This window comes from Penicillium brevicompactum, assembly GCF_028827555.1.
Source record: "Penicillium brevicompactum strain IBT 35665 chromosome Unknown utg000006l_segment0_segment0, whole genome shotgun sequence".
In the NCBI taxonomy this organism is placed as follows: domain Eukaryota; kingdom Fungi; phylum Ascomycota; class Eurotiomycetes; order Eurotiales; family Aspergillaceae; genus Penicillium; species Penicillium brevicompactum.
The window spans coordinates 2032369-2056881 of NW_026623209.1; the positions used below are offsets into that span (position 1 = coordinate 2032369).

Genomic DNA, 24513 nt, shown 5'->3' on the forward strand with positions numbered 1-24513 from the left:
TGTATATAAAGGACCCAAGGGGAAAAAGTGAAGACATCCTACTTAAGCTACTCTGGATGTTCCAAGGTTGCCGCATGCCTACAAACACCACAGCCAGGTATTGGTGCCCGACCTTAGGACTAATCTACAATCGCGTCACGCTGAAAGGAGAGCATAAATAAACTAAACTGCGAATGCAGTATTTCAAAGTATCTTGCTAGATTATTCACGATCGCCGTTCCCCATTTGTGAACAAAGACAACGCATGCTGCAGTCCCTGTTTGCAATGGGCTTTCATCGGTAAAAGCTGGGCCACAAGATGACGAAACAGCAATGAAAGTGCCAAAGCAAGTCACAGATAATTCTCAAAGGAAGGCAAATCTCAAAAAGAAAAAGAAAAAGAAAACTCCATAGCGCTAAACCCCAAGACGAGCCCTGAGGCAACATAAAATCCGGTAGACAAGACCAGATAGAAAAAGTCAGAAAAGAAAAAAAAATGATATCGAGTTGCTGAAACGCCCCCAGAGTGTTCCTCGGTCAAGGAGCTTCATGTATGACGTTTCAAATGAGCATAGTCCGGCCGGAGCTGGAACCATGTTCAGAATCTCAGTGTTTTTCACGCTTGTTGGACTCCTTGCGCTGGAGTTCATCGGCATAGCTCTCACGCATGATGTCGAAAACCGAGCTTTCGATCTGGTTGATCTCACGGTACATCTCAGAGCGAGCTTCATGGAAAAGTTCAGATTGAGCTCGGTTGTGCTGGGGGTCGGAAGTCAAAGTTGACCCCTGACCCGCTGGGTAAGAGTAAGACGACGAGCGGACATTGTGCGCAGTTGCGTGCGGCATGTAATAAGTCGGAGGGGCAAGCGACTCAAGGGAGAAAGTCTTGCGATGGCTGCGATCCTCACTAGGTCCGGCTTCAACGAAAGGGTCTCTCTCGGCAAGTGAATTACGCAACTGAGGAGGCCGATATGGTCGGGCACGATCTCCCTTGGGACGGCGAGTGGGGGTTTCCTGCTCGATGAGACCAGGGTTAGCTGGCATAGGCTCGTCAGCCTGACGGTTGGGGAATGTCCAGTTCCGGGAGAAACTCTCAGAGTTATCACGGGCATGAGGGACTCTCGCCCGACGGTAAGGAGGGCCCGTCTTGCGGTAGGCTGGAGCTGGGGGTGGGGGAGCCGGAGTCTTTGTCTTATGGACCCTAGTCATGATTGTGCGGTCACTATCAACCGACTCGTTGTCAAGTGACTCGTTATCACCCGCATAAGAGGATTGGGGAGGTCCGCCAATCGTGGAGATGCTGGCCTCTCTTTGATTGAGACGCTGCCATCCGGTGATGATGAAATGGCGGAACATGCGAGACTCATGAGCAACAGAGTCCTTGTAGAGAATCTTAGGGCTAGCAGTGTCGGACCACTCAAAGAAGTTAGGTCCAAAGATAGGACGTTTGACGTGAGTTGGTATGTTCTTGTGATCGGTGCTCCGAGGAGTGGGGAAGACACCCTTCGACATGAGGTATGCAAAGAACTAGATCATAATAAGGGCGTACATTAGCAAAGAATCAAGTGGAAAGTTCATAACGCCCAACATACCTGTAGGTCCATGGCGCTGCAACCCGTAGCATAGCTGAGAGTGTCAAATGGGAAGTAAATGCACCAGTCTTTACTCAGAGTATTGATGATCGCTTGATCCTCAGAGGTGAACGCAATGCAAAACTTCATGCGGGGGTTGAAGGCAGGACAGGCGATGCCGGCACCCGTCAACTCGCAGAGAAGGCGATAATCCAAGCCCACAGTATTCTGTCTCTGCATGCGCTCGACAAGAATTCTGATCATGGTCACGAGAGTATGGAAGAGCTTGTTGCGCTGGTACACCGTGTACATGTGGGTCGCATGCCATGGAAACTATAGAGCAAGACGAGCAGTATCAGCAAAGCATGCATTGATGAGCAGCGAATCATTGGGGATGATTTGCTTACCTTCCATAGAGTACTGATAAAGGATTCATAGCAACGCTGAGGAATCTTGCTGGCAAATGCACTCTGCAAAATGTTAGCAATCACAAATGTCAAAACAAGTCAGGAGTATACTTACACGGTGAGGCTGTTCGGCATGACGAACCAGGCAAAATAGTTCTTCATCCGTAAGGAAGCCGTCAAAGCCAGTGGACCAGTGATCGTTGTTTTCCTCCTCGACAGGGCTACCGTCATTCCATTCCACACACTTGGTCAACGGGAACAGCGCCTTCATGAGCTGTTCTGGACTGCTCATCTCCACATCAACGTGGCGATTACCCATGCGTGGAGCACTTCCGAGATCGTAGTTACGATTCAGGCGAGCACAAGCTTTCTCTGCATCGGCGTCAGAGACATACTCCACAAAACAGTCCATGGTCTTTCCAGTGGACCGTTCCATGATGACGTGAATGTGTGGTCCATCGCGGTCTCCGATGGGTTGATTTCCTCGTCCAAGGAACGAGTTAACCTCCTGGCGGGTCACCGTGAATGGGATCTGAGAAAGAAAAATGTCAGTCATGTTGTGATCTCTCAAGAAAAGCATCCGAAGCAAAAGAAAACACACGTTTGTAATCATCAAGACGCCGGCGCGGCAAGGTGAATGGATGCTCGTCACATCACCGATGGCACGAGAGCTCGCCTGGAGCGTGCCCTCAATACCAAGAGTCTGCAACACAGCAAGAGATTCCTCATCGGGAGGTGCGTCTTCATCAATTGGCCAGGCCATGGTGTAGACTGGAAAAGATTCGCTGAAAGAAGCTGAGTGTGTGGTTAGACTGGATGAGGTCTGTTTCGAAGATGAGATGATTGCAAACCAAGAAAGTGGTGAACTTAGTTGAATTCTGGTATGAACGAAGGATAATCAGAAGTGAAGAGAAAGAAGGACGAGAGAGAGAGTTGTGAGAAGGTAAAAGGAGGGCGACGGCGCGCTGAGAGTTAAGTTGCGTGGCTCAAAAGCTGCCCGTGAAGGCGGGACCAAAGACCTCGATGTTTTCCTCCCATCATACTGTCTGTCTAATGATGGGCATCTTAGCCCTAAGATGGACAGCTCGTGCATCGTATCTTGTGCCTGCCTGTCCCTGTATCGCTGGGTATGTGTTGAACAATGTGTTGACCACATCAAAATCTTTCATTAGCACCCAAATAGCCTCTTTCTTGGGATGAATCAACCAGAATCCCAAACAATCTTCAGGATGCCCTAGGGCCTGCTGTTGAAGTTGCTGTTGAAGATGCTGTAGCAGCGCGTGGCAGTAAGAGTTATTACGAGGGAGGGTGCGTGTGAATAAGACATTCACTATTATGCCCTGCGCTTCCCCCAAATTCCCATGCGGGAGGGAGCAGTTCATCCAGCTTAACTGGTATGGGTTGCAGAGAGCTTTTTGGGGCCATAACTCCACCAAACCAGCTCGTAGATAAATGCTAGATAGTGCAAACTTTACCTAAAGGAGGCTATTTCTACATTCAGATAACATGAAAAGGGACTCTCGCCAAAGTGGGAGGGAAATGGCCCGATCGATTCAGGATTTATTTAACTCTGGTGGGGTAAGCCCCGAAGCAGTATGGGTAGTAATTAGGGCTCTGCATCTTACTACCACGCACTTCCTCGCGCCGGATTGTAGATCTAGATCGACGTGCCCTTATTAGAGGCCCTTTATGCCTTGGAGGTACTCCACCTCATGAGTGTTGATAGCAACACAATTCCCACCTGGGCATCTTCTCTCGCAACTTACTGCCTGAGCAATCAATTTACCACCGGCCTAACTACATACATGCTACGTTCTTCGGCAACTGACATCGTGTCTTAGCTGATATGCTCGGACACTGGGCACAGATTCACTCGAATTCCATGAATTTGGCTCAAACTTCGGTGGTGCCTTCGCCATCCCTCCAATCGATCTGTAATAATTCTTGGGGGCATGATCCATGGATGAGGTTCAAACCCACTTGAATATGATGTTTCTGCCTTAGTACAATGAAGATAGCCTGAACATCACAGGTCAGTAGGCAAGATAAAACATTGGAATTTTGGAAACCCTGGGCGATATGTGAGCTACTCTACCCCCCTGTCGCATCCATGGATGTTCAGATATACCATCACCCCTTCTAAATATACCTAGAATCCCGTTAATATATACTCTGGCAACCTTGTAACAGCGTCATTGAAGCTTGGATGTCCACGGGTTTGTGCAAAAACTTGCCCTCATCATGGGACGTCCCGAGGCCACCATAATTCATACCTAGGCGTTATTAGGTACCAAATGACTGGCTCAAGAATAGCGCACTAGGTATAATGATCATGAATGAGCCAGACCTATTTATAGGACTACTGTGCATGAGCAATGTGTGCCGTCTGCTATTGAAGTACAGCGAAACAATGTATCAGTATAGAATTCTCTCTTCATCAATGCAAGCCTGTGCTATCTGTACAAGAGTAGAAGGTGGGAAACACAAGGTCATTCATAATTCAGAGTCAGGAAAGAAACGCTAGGCAATTTAATCGAACTGAGGAACTGTTAGCACACTGATCAAAGGCATGAGACCCAATTGATACGTACGGGTGTCAGGAAGGACTCGGCGACGAATCGAGCACGCGCATTCAACTGTGAACCGTTAGTGAGTTGTGACGAAACAGGGTTTTCACACATACAAAGAGCTTCATCTCCGAAATCTCCTTGTCTACCTCCTCCATGAATTCGATCACGAAATCGATAAGCTTGTGGGTCAGCATCTTTTCAGTATGGAAGTTGGTGATGAGGAAGGAGATGTCGAAGCCCTCGACTGGCTTCCGGCGCAGAATGAAGAACGACTCCGCTCGCTGGGTGAGGAATCGAGTGAATTTGTGGACCAAAATGTGCTCGATCTCGTCCGCCTGCTTGATGCGAATAGATACTCGAACGGAATTTCGGGAAGGCTCAATGAAGCTGGCGCACAATTAGTGAATTGTGATGACGAGGATAGATGAATACTTACACCTTCTCATTTTCGTTTCTGCTAATGTGCAGCCTGGAGATCCATCAATGTTAGCCCAATGGCAGTGGTTTGGTATAGGTCGGTGGACTAACGGGTTCAGAAGCAATTCGGGGCTGTCACGAGCTTCCACTTGTGGGGTGTTGCTAGAAGAAACAAACAACTGGTTAGCATTTCGGTTTGTTGTTGTTGTTATTGTACCAGGGGTTGCTTACTGCCGTTCCGATGCCTGGGAAGCGAAGTTGGAGATCGTAAGCGCGGCGGTCAACGAGGACCGAACGCTAATGGGCTGTTAGCATGTCTGTAGGTGACTCGAGCCAAAGTTCAGGACTTGCCACTGCAGATAAGGCCGGAGCGATTGCGACTGAATTGTACATGTTAGCTGTAGACTGGCTGTTTGGTGAGGCGGGACGGACCATGATAGCGGGGTGTCGTGTTCTCGGGGACCCGGTCGGCGAGTGAGGTATTGAAGGTGTGTGGCTTCAGAGTAACCGAATCAAGCCGTAAGCCAAAAGCAGTGGATGTTCACAGAGTGTCCTGGATAATAGAGTGGCCTAGGCTGAAGGGAGGTGACGTGCGGATGGTCGTCGGGCGGTGAATGTTTCCCCCACGCTGTCTCGCCCGGTGTTGATCATTCGCCTCAGCAACCGCAAGCTCTTTCAAGCTTCTTATCCCTCTTGCATCATTCCTGGCAAATTTCCATCCAGTATGGCAGCTATTCCTAGTATGTGGGAATCTATCAGCAGCTTTAATGGACGAAGACTAACAAATACACAGTTATTGTTAAGCATGCCGGCAAGCGCCACGAAGTCGAGCTCGACCCTACATCCAATGGCGAGACCCTCAAATACCAACTCTTCTCGCTGACTGGCGTTGAACCCGATCGCCAAAAGGTGCTCGTCAAGGGTGGTCAACTCAAGGATGAGACGCCTCTTTCGTCCCTCAATGCCAAACCCGGGCAGATGTTTATGATGATGGGCACACCGTCGGGAGGTCAAGGCGCTGCTGATCTTGGTCGACCAAAGGAGACTGTCAAGTTCCTGGAAGACATGACTGAGGCCGAGGTAGCCCAGCAAGAAGGTGCTACTCCTGCCGGCTTGCAGAACCTGGGAAACACATGTTATCTCAACTCTACCCTACAAACTTTGCGTAGTGTTCCGGAGCTTCAACAGGAGCTGATCAAATACCGTGCAAGTGAAGGTGCTGGACAGTCGGGCTTGTCAGACCTCAGCAGCCTTGGCCTGGGTGGCCTTGGTGGCTCCCGGGATTTGGCCGCTTCGCTACGAGACTTGTTCAAGCAAATGTCCGAAACACAGGAGGGTATCCCTCCCCTCATGTTCCTTAACGCCCTCAGATCTGTTTTCCCTCAATTCGCCCAGCGGGATCGCAATGGACAAGGATATGCCCAGCAGGATGCCGAGGAAGCGTTCTCTCAAATCATGAACCAGCTGCGTGCCAAATTGACTATCACCGATGGAGAAGGAGAGGCCGCCACAAAGGTCTCGTTCGTCGACAAATATCTCGCTGGTCAATTCGAGTCTGTCACCGAATGTGAGGACCCTGCTGCAAAGGAACTCGGTGAGCAGCCCACTCAAAGTTCGGACGTTTTCTACAAGCTGGATTGCCACATCGGGAAGGAAACAAATCATCTTCAAGACGGAATTCTTAGCGGCCTGGAGGAAGAAATCGAGAAGAACTCTCCTCTTTTGGAGCGTAATTCGGTGTACAAGAAGCGATCTCGTATCGCACGTTTGCCCAAATACCTGACAGTTCATTTCGTCCGGTTCTTCTGGAAGCGTGAGACCCAAAAGAAGGCTAAGATCATGCGAAAGGTTACCTTCCCTGCTGAGTTGGACGTCGTGGAGTTCTGTACCGAGGACCTCCGCAAGCAGCTCATTCCGATCCGTGACAAGGTTCGCGAAATCCGCAAGGATGAGGAGGACGTCGAACGAGCACAGAAGCGTCAAAGACTCGCAGAAGAGCGCGCTGTGCGTCAAAGCAAGGAGACCGATCTTGGTTCAAACGTGGAGCCCATGCAGAAGAAGCAGGCCACCGAGGAGACAAAGGCTAAGGCCAACGACAAGGACGGTGACAGCCAGATGGAGGAAACATTTAAGACTGATGCCGAATATGAGGCTGAAAGAAACGAGTCTATCCGCGTTGCCAAGAAAGAACTCCGAGAGCTCCTTACTCAACAGGGCGCTGGAGACAATGGAACTAACCAGTCTGGATTGTATGAGCTTCGTGCTGTGATCACTCACCAGGGTGCTAGTGCCGACAGCGGTCACTATACCGCGTACGTCAAGAAGCAAGAACGGGATGAGCCTCAGCCCGGCAAGAAGCGCCGCGAGCAGGATGACAAGTGGTGGTGGTTCAACGACGACACGGTGACAGAGGTCGAAGCCCAGAAAATCGAGACCCTCTCCGGTGGTGGTAAGTAAAGCTCAAACTTTCACATGTATCAATTGCTAACCAAAGTCCCAGGTGAATCCCACTCCGCCCTGATCTGTCTCTATCGCGCCATTGATCTGCCTACATCTGAGTAATTGAGATCTGTATGATTGGATATCTGTTCACAAGAGCAAAAGCTTCAATTGTTGCGTGACAAATAGAAACGATGCATATGAATGACGGCGGTATTGCCCTTGATTTGACAATTGCTTCTTCGAAACCTCGTAGTCGGCACGCACCAGTTAGCCAATCTCGCTGCTGCTCCTAACCTTCTCTTTATCAAATAGGCGGTGAATCTTGTTGCTTCTAGGCGGTGTGGCACAGGATCGATAAACTACAGCAGAAAGGAATCTAGATTCACGTGACCAGAGCCTCGGTCCAAATTCAAAGGCTCCGGATAACACCTTCACTTTCAATGGCAATGGGATCATGAATAATCCTGGCAAAATGTTCCGGTCAGCCCTGCGCCGGTCTACTATACAAACACGATCCTGGCAACAACCAGCTCGAAAGATCAGCACCGCGCCGCCAAATGCACCAAATGCCTCCAGGCCCTCATCGCGGTGGACGCGTCGTCTAGTCTACGCCGGTATTTTTGGGACGCTTGGCTACTGTGTTGGAGGCTGGGTCGACAGCAAAGTCTCAAGCCCGCCATTTCTGCCTGGGTCGCTAGAGGACCAGTACTTTTCCCTGGATCTGCAGCGGGCGTTTGATGCGATACCCATTGTGCGGGAACTGCGCAGTAACCCCGACTACGAGGAGAAGAACGTCTACGATAACTTTGCGGATGAGCACAAGTCCCGCCGACTGACATCTGGCCCCTTGGCTGGTAGCAGGGGTCTTGGATTCCAGGTTAGTCTTCTGTTGTTTTGGCGTCTGTGGCATGTAAGAAGTACATGCACAACTGCCGGATTGTCTTCAGTGCCGAACCTCGGGACCCATCCTTGCTAACCATCGTTCTTGACAGCGGGTTTTCTGGAACGGCAGGGAGAAAACAAACGTCAGCGTGGTCTTCTTAGGGCGGGGCATGGAGGGATGGCCCACGATGATCCATGGCGGTGCTATCGGAACTGTCATCGATGAAAACTTGGGAAGAATCGCCATTCGACACTTCCCAGAACGAACAGGTGTCACAGCAAACCTCAACCTCAACTACCGAGCCCCGGTCACCTCGGACAAATTCTATACCCTGCATACGTCTCTGGACGAAGAGCAGAGCACAGACCGCAAAGCCTACGCCAAATGCGAAGTTCGTGATATGGCAGGTAAAATCTGCGTCGAAGCATCGGGGCTGTTCGTGGTTCCTAAAAAGCTCAAGCTCGCTAAAGTTGGGGAGCATTTTTAAACCGTGGAACCGAACACTCTTCGGATGGCTTGAAATCCCAAGTCTGGAACACAGTCGTGTGACTTCGGACGACAATGAGATCGTACGCGCTGCCACACTTACTCACACACTCACTCATTGACCCTACTCACTGAACCTTCTTGGGTGCTCAGCGTTTAAGCGCCAAACACATAAGACTTCTAGATGAAGCACCACTGTACACATACACATTTCCTTTTCGTTTTCACTTTATATATAACATATTTACCAGTGTACATAATTTCACATACTATCTCTATGATCAAGTCGTAGACAGCGATAGTTTCGGGGCTGACCCCCGTTCAGGCATGGTCTCCGGAGTGGAGGGATCGAGGCCCGAGTACATGATGCGTCCGTTCTCCACGTTTTCTTCCCCCGCATTTTGTTACTCCCGTTAGGGCCATTTCGCCCCCCGGATTTGCCAGAATTGCCCAGAATTTCTCGGGAATTGCCAAGCTGCCTCGGTATTTTCTGCAATTCAAGCATTCTTGTCCCGGTTATCGCTTACTAGGGTGTCATGGCGCATTAGCTTGTTCGCCATCCACACTCTGTATCCTCACCCTTTGATTCGCTGCATTCAGAAGCGGGCATTTCCGAAATGACACGGCAGAGTCAAGGAATTTGTGTCAGGCTGAGATATATTACCTGTCTATTGTCTGGTCGTTTCCATTTCTCTGATACTGTCCGCAGTCTGATCAGTCGACTTCCAATTGCATCCAATTTTATTTGAGTTCGGTGGGACCAACTAACATCCCCCGTATCTTCTCAGCTTGGAGCTACAATTGAGGGCTCGTTTTAAGTCTTCTTTCTGTTGCTGATTAGCTCGTGTTGACTACTGGCGCACATCATGGACACAATTGATCAACCAGGTCGCGTAGGCGACGACAAAGCGGTGTTCCAACATCATGAGAACAGCGATTCAGAGCATACTAGTCACCAGGAAAAGTCTGGACTGGGATCAGAGGAAGCTATGCATGAATCAGAGAGGGACATACCGGTATGGATTGCCTATGGGATCTCTGAAAACATACTCACTGCCATTAGATGACCTTCCGTCGATTCATGGGCTTTGTTGCCATGGCTTTCTTGTGGACTGGAAGCCAAATCCCTGTCTATCTATTTGGTAATTGAATCCTCGATTCCCGCGAGTCAATGATGGATTGAACCTGACATTTGTATGTTAGGCGGAATCCCACCCTACATCTATGGAGACATCGGTGGAGCAGATCGGTGGGTCTGGTTTGTGAGTGGATACTACGCTTGCACAAGAAGCACAGGACTTCAACTAATGAACAGGTTCTTGCCAACTTGCTCGGTCTTGCAGGTGTATGCCCTTTCGTAGGGTCTATTTCCGATTTAATTGGACGTCGTCCCGTCGCCATCATTGGCGCATCTCTGATAGTTATCGGAATGATTGTTTGCAGCACAGTGAACTCAATGAACTACTTCATTGGTGCGTATACCTGGCTCACCATAGATTGTCGAGACCAGACATGCTGACATTAACTTCTTTAGCGGGAATGGCTATTGCTGGTGCAGGTGCCGGGGTGAACGAGTTGACAGCGCTGGCTGCAACTTCTGAGATGGCACCAACTAGAAAAAGAGGCGTCTATGTGTCCGCACTGATTTTCACCATCGTGCCATTCTGTCCATCTGTGCTGTGGGCTCAGCTCATCGCTTACTACAGCCATTGGCGCTACGTGGGTGCTTTCTGCGGTGCTTGGAGTGCATTTGGCCTACTCGTCACTATCTTCTTCTACTTCCCCCTCCACGCGTCAACTCACAAGGACTCAGCAAGAAGGAGATCATTGGACGGATTGACTTTGTTGGTGGCTTCCTCAGCATTACGGGCTTGATTGTTTTCCTCGCTGGCTTGCAATGGGGTGGATATATGGTACGTCTGGCTGGATATCCTCCGTCACAACTAGCTCTGCTTGCTAACTTCACGTTCAGTATCCCTGGAGCTCGCCCCATGTTCTGGCGCCTCTCATTATTGGATTCCTTCTTCTCGTTGCCTTTGGATTTTGGGAAGTCTACGGGGCGAAATATCCGATATTCCCGTCCCGCCTGAAGCAAGAGCCTCGTACGCTTGGTCTGACCCTTGTGATCACATTCATCTCCGGTGCCAATTTCTTCTCCGTGCTGATGTTCTGGCCCACCGAGTCATTCAATGTCTATGGTCATGATCCGGTCGAAGTTGGTGTTCGCAGCATCCCGATTGGTTTTGGAATCATGGCAGGTGCTTGCATTGTTCTCGCGCTGCTCTCTGTTCTTCGGGGACACAACAAGGAGCTCTTGATTATCAGCAGCGTTCTCATGACAGCAGGTATGTTACTTCAAGAGATTGGAATGAGAAACAGGCTAACCTGATTTGTGGGAAAGGATGCGGTGCCATGTCTATTGGCCGTACTGATAACATGTACCAGCTTTGGGGTATCCTCGTTCTCGCCGGCCTTGGAATTGGAGGCATTGTGGTGCCGGCTTCCATCATCACTACGATCATCTGCCCAGATGTACGTATTCCCCACCGAAATGACAGCAACTTGTTAACAATTTCCCAAATTAGGATCTCATTGCCACCATCTCTGCGCTTACTCTATCCATTCGCGTGGTAGGCGGTAGTATTGGCTATACCATCTACTACAATGTCTTTATTTCCAAATTTGTGCCCGCAGCAACGCACTATATTGGCGGAGTGATGATGACAGAGCTCAACATCACCGATGTCAAACTCATCGGGGAAGCCATTGAGTTGACAGGTGCATCCTTGCTGGATGAACTACGTCTTATTCCCGGGATTGCTGGGAATGAGACCGCTTACCAGATGGTTGTGGGTGCAGGACAGATTGCCTATGCCGAGGGATACAAATGGGTATATTATGTCAGTATTGCATTTGGAGGCGTTTCTATTCTGGCTGCTTGCTTCATGGGCAGCATCAAGAAGTACATGACAGATCACGTTGCCGTTGTGATGTGAGCGAGTAGCCAAGGTCGCTTGAATTGCTTAATATATGCAGACGATGGAATTAATCTAGTCAATGATATGGTAATCCTATTGAGAAATAATCCGAAGAGATTCCACACAAGTAGAATTCAAGATCCTATCGTGGGGCTGCCGATCATGACGCGCCAAGCCCGGCAACTTTTTTATGCCGCAACAACCTCCGACGCAACATCAGCTCAGCAGCCATGGCTTCCAACCCTCCCAAGCGGAAGCCCTCAGGTCCCCCGGGATCATCTAAGGGATCAAACAAGCGCGCAAAAACCTACGATGCGCGTACGTTAGCCGTGCAGTCGGCCGACGCCGCACTATCAGCAACCGGCGAGCTCGATGTCGCGGCCTACTCTGCAGCTCGTGCATTTGAGATACAGGCTCTGGAGGAGGGAATGAAACGGTCCAAAAATGCACTCACAACACGAGCTTTTCAAAAGGTGCCCCGCTCGCTCCGACGGCGTACAGCGAGTCATAATGTGAAGCGCGTTCCGCGGAGGTTGAGAGCTCGAGCCCAGCGAGAGGTATGCACTGCCATTGTCAACATGGGAGATAATAGATTGCTAATTGTTTTAATTTATGCAGATGGCCGAGGACAAGACGCCAACTGTGACCGCGCGCAGACGCAAGCCATCCCAGATCATGCGCATTCGCCTTGATACCGCTCGAAGACTGCAAGCCCTGAACGCGAAATCGAAAGCCCGGCGGGCAGCTGCGAAGACTAAACAAAACAAAGAGGACGAGACGAAGTTGAAAGAAAGCGGAAGTCATATGTTCAACATCGCACCGCGAATCCCCAAGATCAAGAAGAACAAATTGTCGAGGCCCATGCCCGCGGAGCCCAAATTTCGCAAACGTCAAAAGTGCAAGACTTGGCTGCCGACGCATTTGTACCATGCAAAGCGAGCCCACATGGCGACCACCAAGGACCCCATTTGGCGTTTTGCGATTCCCTTGTCTCCCACCCAGAAGAGCTATCGACCTACTCACCGAGCCCGAGGCGCGAGGGGTGCAATTGCGTGGGACAAGAGTTTTATGTCTACTATTCAGCTAGAGGGCGCGGAGGAGGCTATCCAGGCCGTTCTCACGGCAGTGGGTGTTGAGGGAGATGTTGCTTGGGGCACGAAAGGAAAGAAATGGAGAGCGGGTACCCGATCTCTCCAGGCCTGGACCTTTGAAAAGGAACACCGCGTACGTCCATGTGCGCCAGTCACCTTGATATGGTGCGCCAAGCAACAGGATGTCGAGATGGTCGATGCGGATCAATCTCATTCCAAATCATCAAAGAAGGATTACCGAAAGCTTTGGATCCGAGTCCACCCTTCAGCATTTCTTCAGCTGTGGGCGGATGTCCTTGATATATCTAAAAAGCAGAACCCTCCTGTTATGGTTGAGGACCTGCGATTCGACATTGGTAGTATTGAAATTTCCGGGCCTGGGTCCACTGAGGCCTTGTTGGCAACCCTGAAGCCAATTCTTGGGTCTGACTCTAATGAACTCCCCGCACAAAGCCCAGAGGCAGTTTGGCCTTCTCTTCTTGGCGTTTCGAATCCTTCTTCGTTGCCCAAAAACGCTCTACTCTCTTTTGCAGTCTCCGATCCTCGCCTGCACTTCCCACCACGCACACTTCGCGTTCCTAACGATGACGAACACATGAACGATCTTGCAGTTCTACTTTCTGCTTGGAGCCCAGACAAGACACAAGGTCCATCTGCGTTGTTCAATAGATCTACTCGACTCACTGCGGCTCGTCAGCTCCCAAGCCAGCAAGCTATAAACCGTCGTCGCACCCTTGCTGGGCCTGGTAACTACCCACCTGCCCAGCCATCTGACCCTCAAATTCCTATCATGATACTGGCAAACAAGCCACAGTCTCAGACCAAGCGTAGCAACGCGCCGGGCTCTTGGACTATTATGTTACCCTGGAAATGTGTCGTGCCAGTTTGGTACTCGCTCATGTTCTACCCACTATCTACTGGAGGGAATCCATTGCTTGGTGGACTGAAGCAAGAACAGCAGCTTTCTTTCGAGGCTGGTGAAGCTTGGTTCCCTGGAGACTTTCCAGGAACGCGAGCTGGCTGGGCTTGGGGTGAACGAGAGACCAAAAAAGCTCGAGATGACTGGGAGCGGCGCCCCAAAGGACGTCGTTCTGAGTTTGATACCCTGTCCCTCGGCGAAGGCCACCCAAAGGGAGAGATCGGCCACGGCTGGGCTTGTGACTGGGAGCGATTGCTTCAAGGGCCGCCCTCAAAGGATGTGCCACCTCAAAATGCTGATGCCAATAATGAAATCCAGCCTAAGAAGCAGGCGGATAAGTCCAAAGAGACGGGAGCAGAAGACGCATCCAGACTCGCTGTTCCACCGCTCAATATCCATAATATCCGCTACCCCCAGGCTGATACCTGTCAAACCTTGAGCAGGCTTGACAAAGCATCCGTGGATGCCTCCGCTCTTGCCACTATCGTCATATCCCTCACAACTCGGGGAACACCCACGCCTCGTGCGCGCATTTACCGACTCCCCACAGAACCAGCTTTGCGTGAAAAATGGCTTAAAATTGCCTCAAAACATCCCAAAAAGTCTACCCAGCCGCATGGCTCAAAGGAGAAGCCTTCAGTTGCCTCCGACGAGGCTCGACGCCTGCTTGCAGAGTCTCTGGTGACGTCTAACTCTGAAGACTCTGACGCTGAACAATTGGAAGTGCCCACTGAAGATGACCTGATCGGCTTTGTCACCACAGGAAACTATAATCTCTCCGAGGGACAAGGCACAGGCATTGGGTCTATTCAACTTTTAAAGGTTTTGGCCTCGGAATCGAAGTCTTCGGAGAAGCGAATGTGTATCATCCGGACCGCTGGTGAAAAGCACGGCCGATTGGGCACGTGGGATTTTGTATGATCACAGAGCAATTATAACGGAGATACCCCATTGTGGTTTACATACTTTCTCCCTCAGTCATAATTGACTGAGGTTCCTCTCACAAGTACATCTAGATCAGTCTTTTAAGGGCGGGCCGGACGACTATTATCGAGTCTCATCAATGGATTTATTCTATCTTATCCAGATGAAAACAAGGAACAAAGAAAAATGCACGTTCTATACATACAGTACAGCAGCTCCAGCCCAACCAAAGGGCCCTTCAAAACGTAGACTTCATATCAAGCCGCCGCATCCATCCCTCCAATTTAACCCACAATGCGATCCACGAAAGCAGCCTCCAGACGCGCAACCTCACGCTTGAAAGCATCAACCTCCTCCCAGCAGTTCAAAGGTCGACGATCATTCAACTGCAAGCAGCTAGTAACATCCGAACGAGCCTTAGCAACGCCATCATCAAGCTCAGTCAGCTTCCTCCGTCCATCAAGCTTAGTCCGCAGCTGCTCGACCTCAGCAGCGACAGAGTCCCGAGAGACATCACGCTTGACCGGCGCAGCGGGCGCAGCGGACTCCTGGGGAGCAGCGTATGTAGGAACGGGGTCGTGGTGACGCCCAGCGAAGGGGATGCGAGGTGCGTCCAGGTTCAGAGAGCCCTCGGGGTAACCGGAGGACGAGGGGGCGAGGGGAGCAGTCGCTGCGGTGATGGGCAGAGAGGTGGTGTCTTTAGACTCGGCGATGCGCTTCTCGATCTGAGCGAGGGTTTGCTGCTCGCGTTCGCGGAGACGCTGCAGCTCCTGTGCGACGCGGTTTTGGATCTCCAGCTCGAGGGCTTTGGCGCGGGTGGAGTCGGTCTGTTTCGGGTGGGCTGTTAGTGCTTCTGTACTTGATTATGGGGGTGTTCTGCATTGGTTTCCGTACCTCCGAGTTCGACTGGAGCGCATCAACTAGGTTGGAGGAGAATTGCACGGGAGAATTGCTGTTCGTTGATGTTAGCGTTGGCTGTCAGATGTCTTGGATGCGCTTCGGGATATCGCAAATGATGGCTGAATCTGGAGAGCTCTTCCGGGCCAAGGTTATAGCCTGCCCTTTCCAATTGAGGCCAATTGAGAAGTTGTCTCCGTTCCCTCCGCCATCAAGCACCAAATGCCGCGGAAGCTGGAATCGACGTCGGGGAGCAATACCTGGAGAACACATGTTGTGAGCTGGCCGTGGCCTCGGGCTTAGAGTTTCCAGCACCCATTTTCAGCAAAAGAGGACAAGTCCTGTTAGGATTGAATGACTGAGATGATTCACGATGCCCGCTCACAACCCGATCGATTCGGAGGATGTTGGCGGTCACGTGTGATTAGTCAGCACCCGTGTAGCTCAGTCCACAGTACTCCGTACGGAGGGCGGATATGCAAGCTCGAGGATTATCCTATGCCTTTACTCGCATCATGTTGTTGCGCTTCTTCGTTTCACGGTTTTTATGTATAACGCAAAGTGTAACCTTGAATCTGGAAGGAAAATACCACCAAAATCAGTGGATGATGGTATCCTTGACTCCTTATTGTAAATGCACTCAATTGGTTGGAAGATCTACTTATACTACGGAGTACAGACCAAGGTCCCAGATAATCCCAATTTGAGAAACTTGATAAGGATTTGGACTCAATTACGATACGAGCTGGCCATAGAAGAACCCGAGAAGCAGTATAGATAGATATAATGAATTTGGATTGGTGTAGAAGCCAACTAAATGCAATGTGCCTTAGAAGCACGCCGTTCCACGCCGGGAAGGGCTTGAGGAAACACAGGCATATGTACAACGCCAAAAAGAAGCCAAGAAAAAGCAAGAGGGTAATCCCGATCACAAAATAGCATGACATCGTCCCTGCGGGCGTGTGACAAACAGAGAACCGACATCACATCACAGATACCGGCAGGTTAAGAAACCTGGGTACTGGAGATATGACTGCAGGGTATTTGAACAATCATATTTCCATAGATGTTGGGTGTAAGATGAGAGGGGATAAATGGGTATTTGTAGTCGTGAAGGAACTGATTGGGACAGGTCGGAGATGTTGATGCGGGAGTCAACAATGGGGTGAGGTCCAACCAGGGGGTGGGGGGTGGAAAGGTCGTCAATCTTAAACATAATCGTAAAGACAATCAGGCAAAGAAATGCTTAGATCTCGTGGGGAACCTCGAGGCCTGCGTCCTTGCTAGCGACAAGGGCGATCAAGGCAGCGCCGACACCGCTACCATCCTTAGAGATGCCGATGCGGATCTTCTTGTCGCCGGCGACTCCAACCTCGGGGACCTCGCGCAAAGCCCCACGCAGGTGTCCTTCGAAGTTGGGGTAGAACTCAACCAGACTGCCGTCAACACCAACATCGATGATGTCGTCGGTAGCCAGCTTGTTGGTCGAGGTAATGATAGCGGCCAGGGGAACAGCGCTCAGACGAGCAGCACGCTTGCCGATGGCGTGGACCAAGATCTTGATGGCCTGGCACTCCTCGAGGCTGGGGTTCTCGATCTCGAGGTGATCCTTCAATGCGGTCTGGATATCCACCAGGTCCTTGCTGTTATCAGCTTCAACGGAGCTGAGCAAGCTGGTGTCAAGACCCCACTGGCGGAAGAGCATGGACTTCTCGGAGATGGTGACCTTGGAGTTCTTGTTTGCCTTGAACAATCCCAATTCGGGGTTCTTGTGGAGGGACAGAAGAGCACGACGCAGGATTTCGCCCAGGAACATGCCGGAAACACGCTTCTCGAACATCTGCACACCGGGGTTGTTGCTGTCGGCATCGAGCTCGTCATCAAATACAGTAGTAGGGAGAACGCTCATGTGGTTGTCAAAGCTACCCCACTCAGCGTTGATGATCATCTCGCCGGTAGAGTTGTCGAAGTGAGCATCCTTCATGTGCTGGAGCTTGGTAATGTTCTTGGTCTTCTCAACGTAGGCACCGTTGGTACCAGTTCCAAAGATAGCACCGAGGAAAGTACCAGTCTCACCTGGAGAGGTGTATGAGCGAGCCATCAGAGTACCAACGGTATCGTTGACCAGCGCAGCCACGCGCACCGGCAGGTTCAGTTCATCAATAGCGGACTGAAGCAAGGCGCACACATCGTGGCCAACGGCATCGGGAATGTTAAAGCCCTTGGTCCAACGGATCAGGGTTCCGCGGTTGATGCCGCACTGGCGCACAGGGAAACTGAAAGTGAAGCCGAGATCGAACAGATCCTCCGCGTTGCTATCTTCGCGGCGACGAAGCTGGTGGGCTTCAAAGTGTTCGTTGTGGTGAATGCGCAGGAAAGATTCAATCTGGCGGGCCAGGAAGAGGAAGAGATCCTTGGAGGTACCCGAGGCCATCAATTCCCGGGGAATGAGGATCTTAGACTGAGTGAGGGAGAAGGTGGTATCGCCGTGCAAGAGGACCGAGCACACACGGAAGTTGGTGCCACCAAGGTCAACGGCCAGGTAAAGACCCTGTTTGGAGGAATTAGCCGACAATTTCCCGTACAGCCGCATGAGGTTACTCTTACCTTTTCGGTCCCATTTGGCACAGCGGTCACGAAAGTTGGAATCTGGCTCAAAGTTGTGCCTTCCTTGGCCAAACCCTCATCGGATTGGCGGATGTACTCTTTCACTCCGCGCTGCACTTGGTCGGCGGGGTAGTCGAAGTCGCGCGCGATGCGCGTGGCCTGGTCCAAAAGGGAAGGCATGGTGGTACAAAAGGTATCAGGATAGCCGGCTGGGGGTAGAGTAGGGTATATGGACAGCGCGGCGAAGAGAAAATAGAGAAGTCAACAATCAAAGAAAGAGGGATTTTCACGGAATAAAAAGAAACGAAGGAGAAAAGCGGAAGTGTAGAGAAGTGGGATGACGGAGGGGTCCATGAGGTCAGTCCGATACCTTGGCAGTACCTCGCCCGTCGTAATCGCCGCCACTATTCACCATGTACCAACGGCGTACAAATGCCGGATTCGCCGGAGTTTCATTAATATCCTCTGTTCGTCTATTTTCTACCTTTGAATATCGTGAGCGTACATTGTTTGTTATTAGAAATTCGCATAAGTAAATGCGCCGGAAGCAGCCAGCATTCCTGGACTTGCGCGTTTTTAGTAGACTCTTTCTATGACGCTATGAACCGTTCGAAATTGGCGTCTGGGGGGAACCGATTTTACTGGTCAATTTTCTCGACCTGCATGCTTATTCCCCGACTTCACCGGTGAGCCACAGTGGTTAGGACCCGGGGTGAGATGAATGTTACAGTGCTGGGAATATCGTCTATTTGTAACCCTTGGGGCACGAATTCCCCAGATTGTGCCTTATGCGCCAAATTACTCAAGTGCCCTCTCTATACCAACTTTGCCTCTTTCTCCGATATTAAATGGCCCGACTTTCCACGGAGTGTCATACGAGTACTATTTGTACCCATACAATGTACGGAGTACTCCGTAGGAAAGATCGGGATTGGCGGCACAGCGACTCGGCTCCAGGATTAACGTGAATGGTCAATGTCCCGAACGGAATCCCGAGTGGGCGGAATTGTCTGGAGCCCCATGGAGATGAGACATGTGGCTTTTCTCTTATTAATTGTTTCGCTTTGCGAGGGGAATTTTTCAAATTGGAATGGTAGGTCGCCATATCGAGCGTCCCTTTCCATTAGTGAAGAGAAAAATCGATCTTTTTTGGTTTGACTTCCCCACAATTCTTAAACAGTAATTTTTGGGGGTGTTCAGTTGGCTGAGAATAGATCTGTAAAATGAAATTGATATTCACAATGACCCAAAGTTTGAATTGACAAAAACGACTGTTGTATGTACACGTGGACAATCTGTTACATGAGACATAAAGATACATCATTCAAGGACATACCCGCTAGTTGGTACGACCGTAACCAACAGCGCGAGGCGCTTCAACATAATCGATAGTTGCAGACGCAGCCATCAAAAGGGGTGGCTGGCCACTCACGGCAGGATCAACGCCAATGAAGTTAGCTGGGAACCCAATATCGAAAGTAGTCGCCGACTCCAAGAAGGCAATCTGCTTCTCCGTAAGTCGAATGCTCAAAGCCTGGATATTATCATGGAGATGCTCGATCTTGCGCCCACCAACAAGCGGGAACACATTCGGCGCCTTGCTAAGCACGTAGGCCAACGCAATAGCAGTCACAGACTCAATACCATGCTCGGCAGCAACGGTCGCCAACGCCTCGGAGATCTTTCTCTCGTCCTCCGTCTGATCAGCCCCAAAGACATTGCGGAGTCCCTCGCCCGCCTGCTTGCGGGCTTCAATCTGCTTCGCAGTCTGGAAGTGTCCACTGCCGAGCACATCCCACGGCGCAAGGGCCATGCCGAAGTGCCGCGCCATGGGTAGGATGTCGCGCTCAAAGTCTCGGCGCATGACGTTCCAACGTCCCTGATAGATAGAGAATGGGGTCTTGCCGTGCGCGCGTGCGTACGTGTTCGCAGCAGAAACCACCCACGCGGGTGAGTCTGAGATACCGAGGTACATGACCTTGCCTTGCTCGACAAGGGTGTGCAGGGAGTCCATGATTTCCTCAATGGAGGTGGTGTGATCCCACCAGTGCAGGTAGAGGATGTCGACGAAGTCGGTTTGCAATTTGCGGAGGGAGTCTCGGAGACTGAGGACCATGCTGCGCTTGTGGTTGCCACAGGAGTTGGGAGCATTGCCTTTGCCGAGGGCGTGGCTGCGGTAATCGGTGGTGAACTTGGTGGCGATGATCATCTGGTCGCGGTTCTGGCGGGCAGTCATCCATTCACCAATCCAGGCCTCAGACTGCTCGTTTTGATAGTTGTTGGCTGTGTCGATGAAGTTGCCACCTGCGGCGACGAAGGCGTCGAGAAGAGCAAACGATTGCTCTTTGTTCATGCTGCCCATGAACTGGCTCCATGAATCGCCAATGGACATGGCACCTAGCTGGAGGGGAGAGACGCGGACGCCGGCTGTGGATGAGAGCACACGGTACCGACCCAGTGGGGTGGCAGGCTCAGGAGCGGGAGCGAAGAGACTCTCCATTGTGAAGTATATTACTGGATGATGTGGAAGCGTTTGATATTCGTTATTGTTGTATGCCTTCAGTCTGATCGGGTGGAGGTCCCTTTTTATATTGGCCTTGCTAACTCCATGGTCTTACAAATGCCCAGGCAAGACCCGGAGTTAACGACGGCGAATAGCTCCCCCACAAGAGTTTCGTATTACCCGTAACGACGTCAATATGAACAGTGAGCCGAAATCATTGCTCGAGATAATTATGGTCCGGTCCACAACCCTTAAATCCGGTTATGGCTCCAGGAATGCCGAAGGTGGACACGAGAAGTCAAAAGCCAACCCCACCTCCACATGGGACCTTGAGCATGAAATCACAGCCCATACTTGTTGTCGAATGAGACCGAGTTTGATCTAGTCAGAAACATATCATTAGTCTGTAGCTATCGGATCGAGTATAGATGAAATTTGAAGATATGAAGTGAAGCATATCGCAGGTGCATAAGCTTAACTCCAAACTCCGACGTTGGTTTGATACGCACTAATCCTAAAATGGTTAGTGCCATGTCAGCAGCCGAGCACCGGGGTCCCTCGGTCGCGCAGATCTTCAGGCGTACTCGATCATGAAGATTACCTTCGTCCGATTCTTCAGTTTGGTCCGAGCCGAGTTCTGTGATTACATCATGGCTCAGCGCTAACTACGGCGTGTGGATTTAGTTTAGCCTTCGGCACAGCACTTTACGGTCTGTTTGTGTTTTCATATGCCGTCCAAGGGGGCACGACTTCCTCAATGCATGAAGCAAGGGGAAACACACTAGCAACATGCATGCTGATCTCTGATTGGCGAGAGTTAACCTGCTGCTTAGGTAGAGACCAATTCTTTGTTTTCGTGACCCGATAACTCTCTCAATCCTTGCATGTCCCCTGACTGCGGACTCACCTGCAGAAGGTGATGTTGACTTTCTCACCCGCGTCAAAGTGCGCATCATGATCCACCTCGGTTGAATGATCACCCTGCCAGCTGAGTCTGGGCGTTGAATGGTGCTCAGCACTACGGAGTGCTCCGTACTGCACCTAGCGAAAGCTACTCCGTATGGGGTAGATCACCATTTGGTACGAAGCACCGTGCTCGAACTATCACTCCACCAACATATCGATCTTTGGGGGTTGTTTTTCTTTGTTACGGAGTATTGGGTCAGGCTTTCGCTACCTACGGTTCAATAGCAAGATCTACCAAGTGCTGTACGGAGTACAGCGTTTGCAGCTCACTAGGGGATCCCACGTACCATATGGCATATGATATAACCCAGGGTTATGTATCACCTGGATTGGCCCTTCAATCCCTTGTGCTACCCAATCTGCACAAAATGTCTTTGATTAGACCTGTACAAATCATTTTGTCTTTATTGCCAATGTCAATCTTGCTCACACCTAGGTAATCTCGTCTCTCTTAAAAGTCCTGCCTACTCCGTACACCCCTGAATCTCTTGTGTACCCCAACTTTCTTTAATCTAATCGGGGCCTTTTCGCTCCCCAACACCCTCTTGATGTCTTTCGTTATGCGCCTCTTTCGAGGCAATTCTCCCAAAGAGGCTGCTGAGTCCCATGATCCGGTCGCTGCCCAAAGTGCTCCGCCCAACAATCCCGACTTCACCGATGTCGACCTTTCCCAGACACCAAACAGGACCTTGAGTCCCTCCAGTGAAAAGGAGACAGTCATCTCTGATGATTTTACCAGAAATACAAGTTTCAGTGATGCGGCGAATCCAGAAGGCAAAATCACCCCCTCACCCGCGCCTTCTCCTCGGCTGAGTAGCGGACCAAACGAGCCTGCCAAAGAGGACAAGGAGCTTTTGACAAACCATGGACACAAAACAGATTCCACAAAGGAGAAGGAGGGCGGCCGTGATGTCGAACTCAATGAATCTGGAGAGGAATACCCGAGAGCCTGGAAACTGACCTTGATCACCATTGCCCTGTGTCTTTGTGTCTTCTGCGTCGCATTGGTATGTATATCCATATGTCCAACTTGATCACATCTAACGTGGAGACAGGATAACACAATCATCGCAACTGCAATCCCCAGGATTACCGATGAGTTCCATTCCATCGAAGATGTGGGCTGGTACGGCAGTGCATATCTTTTGACGACTAGCGCGGTGACTCTGACATTCGGAAAACTGTACACGTTCCTCTCAATCAAGTGGGTCTACTTGGCTGCGCTGTTTGTCTTTGAACTCGGTTCGCTTGTTTGCGCAACAGCCCCCAATTCAGTCGCGCTCATCATTGGCCGCGCCATTGCTGGAATTGGGTCTGCCGGTCTCGTCACAGGTTCTATCCTCATTATCAGCAAAAGTGTTCCTCTATCGAAGAGACCAATCTATACAAGTCTGGTCGGAGCTATGTTTGGTGTTGCGAATGTCGCCGGTCCACTGTATGCCACTCTCATCGTCTTGGTTGAATAGTCATGCTAACACTCATTCAGTATGGGAGGTGCTTTCACCGACCACCTTACCTGGCGCTGGTGTTTCTATATCAACTTGCCCGTTGGAGGTGCGTCCTGGCTCTTTGTGCTGGTCTTTTTCCAGAGCCCGAAGATCGTCGTGGTCACCAGAGGTTTCAAGGAACAGATTAAAGAGTTGGATCTAATTGGAACATTCTTTTTCCTGCCTGCCATTATTAGCTTGCTTCTTGCTCTTCAATGGGGTGGCAGCAAGTATCCATGGAGCAATGGACGCGTCATTGCACTCTTTGTTGTCTTTGGTGTGCTCATACTTCTGTTCTGTATGGTTCAATGGTGGGCTCAGGAAAAGGCTACTGTCCCTCCTCGTATCATCAAGAACCGCAGCGTCTGGGGGGCTGTGTGGTTCGCCTTGACACTTGGCTCTGCATTCTTCGTTTTTGTATACTATGTGAGTGCTCAATTTCCCATCATCTGTCGAAACAACTTGACTGACTCCTCAGCTTCCTATTTGGTTCCAATCTGTCAAGAGCGCATCAGCAACAACATCCGGTATCATGAACTTGCCATTAATCATTGCTGTGGTGATTATCTCCGTCCTATCTGGCGTCCTCGTCACCGTATGCGGGTACTACACACCTTTCATGATCGCCTCATCCATTATCATGTCCATCGGTGCAGGCCTCCTTACAACATTCAAGGTGGATTCTGGTCATTCAATTTGGATTGGATACCAAGCTATTCTTGGTATTGGTATTGGCATGGGTATGCAACAGCCGATGATTGTTGCCCAAACCGCGCTCAAGGCCGAAGACGTCCCCGTCGGCCTTGCGATAGTGATCTTCTCCCAGACTCTGGGTGGTGCAATCTTCATTTCCGTCGCGCAGAATGTGTTCCAGAACCAGCTTATTGCCAACCTTGCCGAGTACGCGCCTTCTCAGAATGCTGGGGAAGTCATCGCGGCGGGCGCTACCATGATTCGATCGTTCTTCCATGGCGAGGTGCTGCACAGCATCTTACTTGCTTACAATGATGCTATCACTCAAACCTTTTATGTTGCTGTGGCCATGTCTGCTTTGTCGATTATTGGGTCAATCTCCATCGAGTGGCTCTCTGTCAAGGGCAAGAACATTGAAATGACAGCTGCCTAGACACGACTTGGAGCTGAATGTGGTTAGAACTCTTTTTATTTCATGCACACATTTGGTATGGGCTTTAGCCCGGTGTTGTTAATTTCGTGTGAACATAATCACATCAGCATTAGACTAGCCTATATTTTTGGAGAAAACCATGACATGTACACCTGGTATTTATGCCAATCTACACCGAGCTCGAAATCTGAAACCGTCCATGGGTGAAGTAACATTTGGGATGAACTTGGAACATTGCGATTGCTAGACCTATGTAGACC

The 24513-nt window shown here is 50.5% G+C and overlaps 10 protein-coding genes across 10 annotated transcripts; 5 read left to right on the forward strand and 5 right to left on the reverse strand.

Moving 5' to 3' along the window:
* Positions 1–585: 585 nt before the first annotated feature.
* Positions 586–2720, reverse strand: N7506_008976 (uncharacterized protein; the record flags this gene model as incomplete). Its single annotated transcript, XM_056958269.1, has 4 exons — positions 586–1506; positions 1572–1883; positions 1958–2020; positions 2073–2720. 4 exons carry the CDS (start codon positions 2718–2720, stop codon positions 586–588), a joined length of 1944 nt encoding a protein of 647 aa, XP_056807659.1.
* A 1766-nt stretch (positions 2721–4486) lies between these two features.
* On the reverse strand, positions 4487–5379 carry N7506_008977 (actin-related protein 2/3 complex subunit 4 family protein; the record flags this gene model as incomplete). The annotated part of the gene is made up of 7 exons (XM_056958270.1): positions 4487–4495; positions 4549–4593; positions 4641–4914; positions 4964–4996; positions 5056–5106; positions 5176–5241; positions 5336–5379. The coding sequence occupies 7 exons, from the start codon at positions 5377–5379 to the stop codon at positions 4487–4489; spliced, it is 522 nt and encodes a 173-aa protein (XP_056807660.1).
* Positions 5380–5668: 289 nt separating this feature from the next.
* N7506_008978 (ubiquitin-specific protease UBP6) lies at positions 5669–7401 on the forward strand (the record flags this gene model as incomplete). Its single annotated transcript, XM_056958271.1, has 2 exons — positions 5669–5684; positions 5738–7401. The coding sequence occupies 2 exons, from the start codon at positions 5669–5671 to the stop codon at positions 7399–7401; spliced, it is 1680 nt and encodes a 559-aa protein (XP_056807661.1).
* Positions 7402–7858: 457 nt separating this feature from the next.
* On the forward strand, positions 7859–8756 carry N7506_008979 (PaaI family thioesterase; the record flags this gene model as incomplete). Its single annotated transcript, XM_056958272.1, has 2 exons — positions 7859–8263; positions 8379–8756. 2 exons carry the CDS (start codon positions 7859–7861, stop codon positions 8754–8756), a joined length of 783 nt encoding a protein of 260 aa, XP_056807662.1.
* An 865-nt stretch (positions 8757–9621) lies between these two features.
* N7506_008980 (putative MFS drug efflux pump) lies at positions 9622–11751 on the forward strand (the record flags this gene model as incomplete). Its single annotated transcript, XM_056958273.1, has 4 exons — positions 9622–9771; positions 10728–11100; positions 11157–11287; positions 11341–11751. 4 exons carry the CDS (start codon positions 9622–9624, stop codon positions 11749–11751), a joined length of 1065 nt encoding a protein of 354 aa, XP_056807663.1.
* A 212-nt stretch (positions 11752–11963) lies between these two features.
* N7506_008981 (ribonuclease P/MRP protein subunit POP1) lies at positions 11964–14664 on the forward strand (the record flags this gene model as incomplete). The annotated part of the gene is made up of 2 exons (XM_056958274.1): positions 11964–12290; positions 12352–14664. 2 exons carry the CDS (start codon positions 11964–11966, stop codon positions 14662–14664), a joined length of 2640 nt encoding a protein of 879 aa, XP_056807664.1.
* Positions 14665–14951: 287 nt separating this feature from the next.
* Positions 14952–15883, reverse strand: N7506_008982 (Mic19 family protein; the record flags this gene model as incomplete). The annotated part of the gene is made up of 3 exons (XM_056958275.1): positions 14952–15494; positions 15562–15619; positions 15825–15883. 3 exons carry the CDS (start codon positions 15881–15883, stop codon positions 14952–14954), a joined length of 660 nt encoding a protein of 219 aa, XP_056807665.1.
* Positions 15884–16810: 927 nt separating this feature from the next.
* Positions 16811–18351, reverse strand: glkA (glucokinase glkA; the record flags this gene model as incomplete). Its single annotated transcript, XM_056958276.1, has 2 exons — positions 16811–18115; positions 18172–18351. The coding sequence occupies 2 exons, from the start codon at positions 18349–18351 to the stop codon at positions 16811–16813; spliced, it is 1485 nt and encodes a 494-aa protein (XP_056807666.1).
* Positions 18352–19510: 1159 nt separating this feature from the next.
* Positions 19511–20671, reverse strand: N7506_008984 (putative aryl-alcohol dehydrogenase Aad14; the record flags this gene model as incomplete). Its single annotated transcript, XM_056958277.1, has 1 exon — positions 19511–20671. The coding sequence occupies one exon, from the start codon at positions 20669–20671 to the stop codon at positions 19511–19513; it is 1161 nt and encodes a 386-aa protein (XP_056807667.1).
* Positions 20672–22200: 1529 nt separating this feature from the next.
* Positions 22201–24253, forward strand: N7506_008985 (MDR family MFS transporter; the record flags this gene model as incomplete). Its single annotated transcript, XM_056958278.1, has 4 exons — positions 22201–22647; positions 22696–23075; positions 23127–23553; positions 23606–24253. The coding sequence occupies 4 exons, from the start codon at positions 22201–22203 to the stop codon at positions 24251–24253; spliced, it is 1902 nt and encodes a 633-aa protein (XP_056807668.1).
* Positions 24254–24513: the final 260 nt, after the last annotated feature.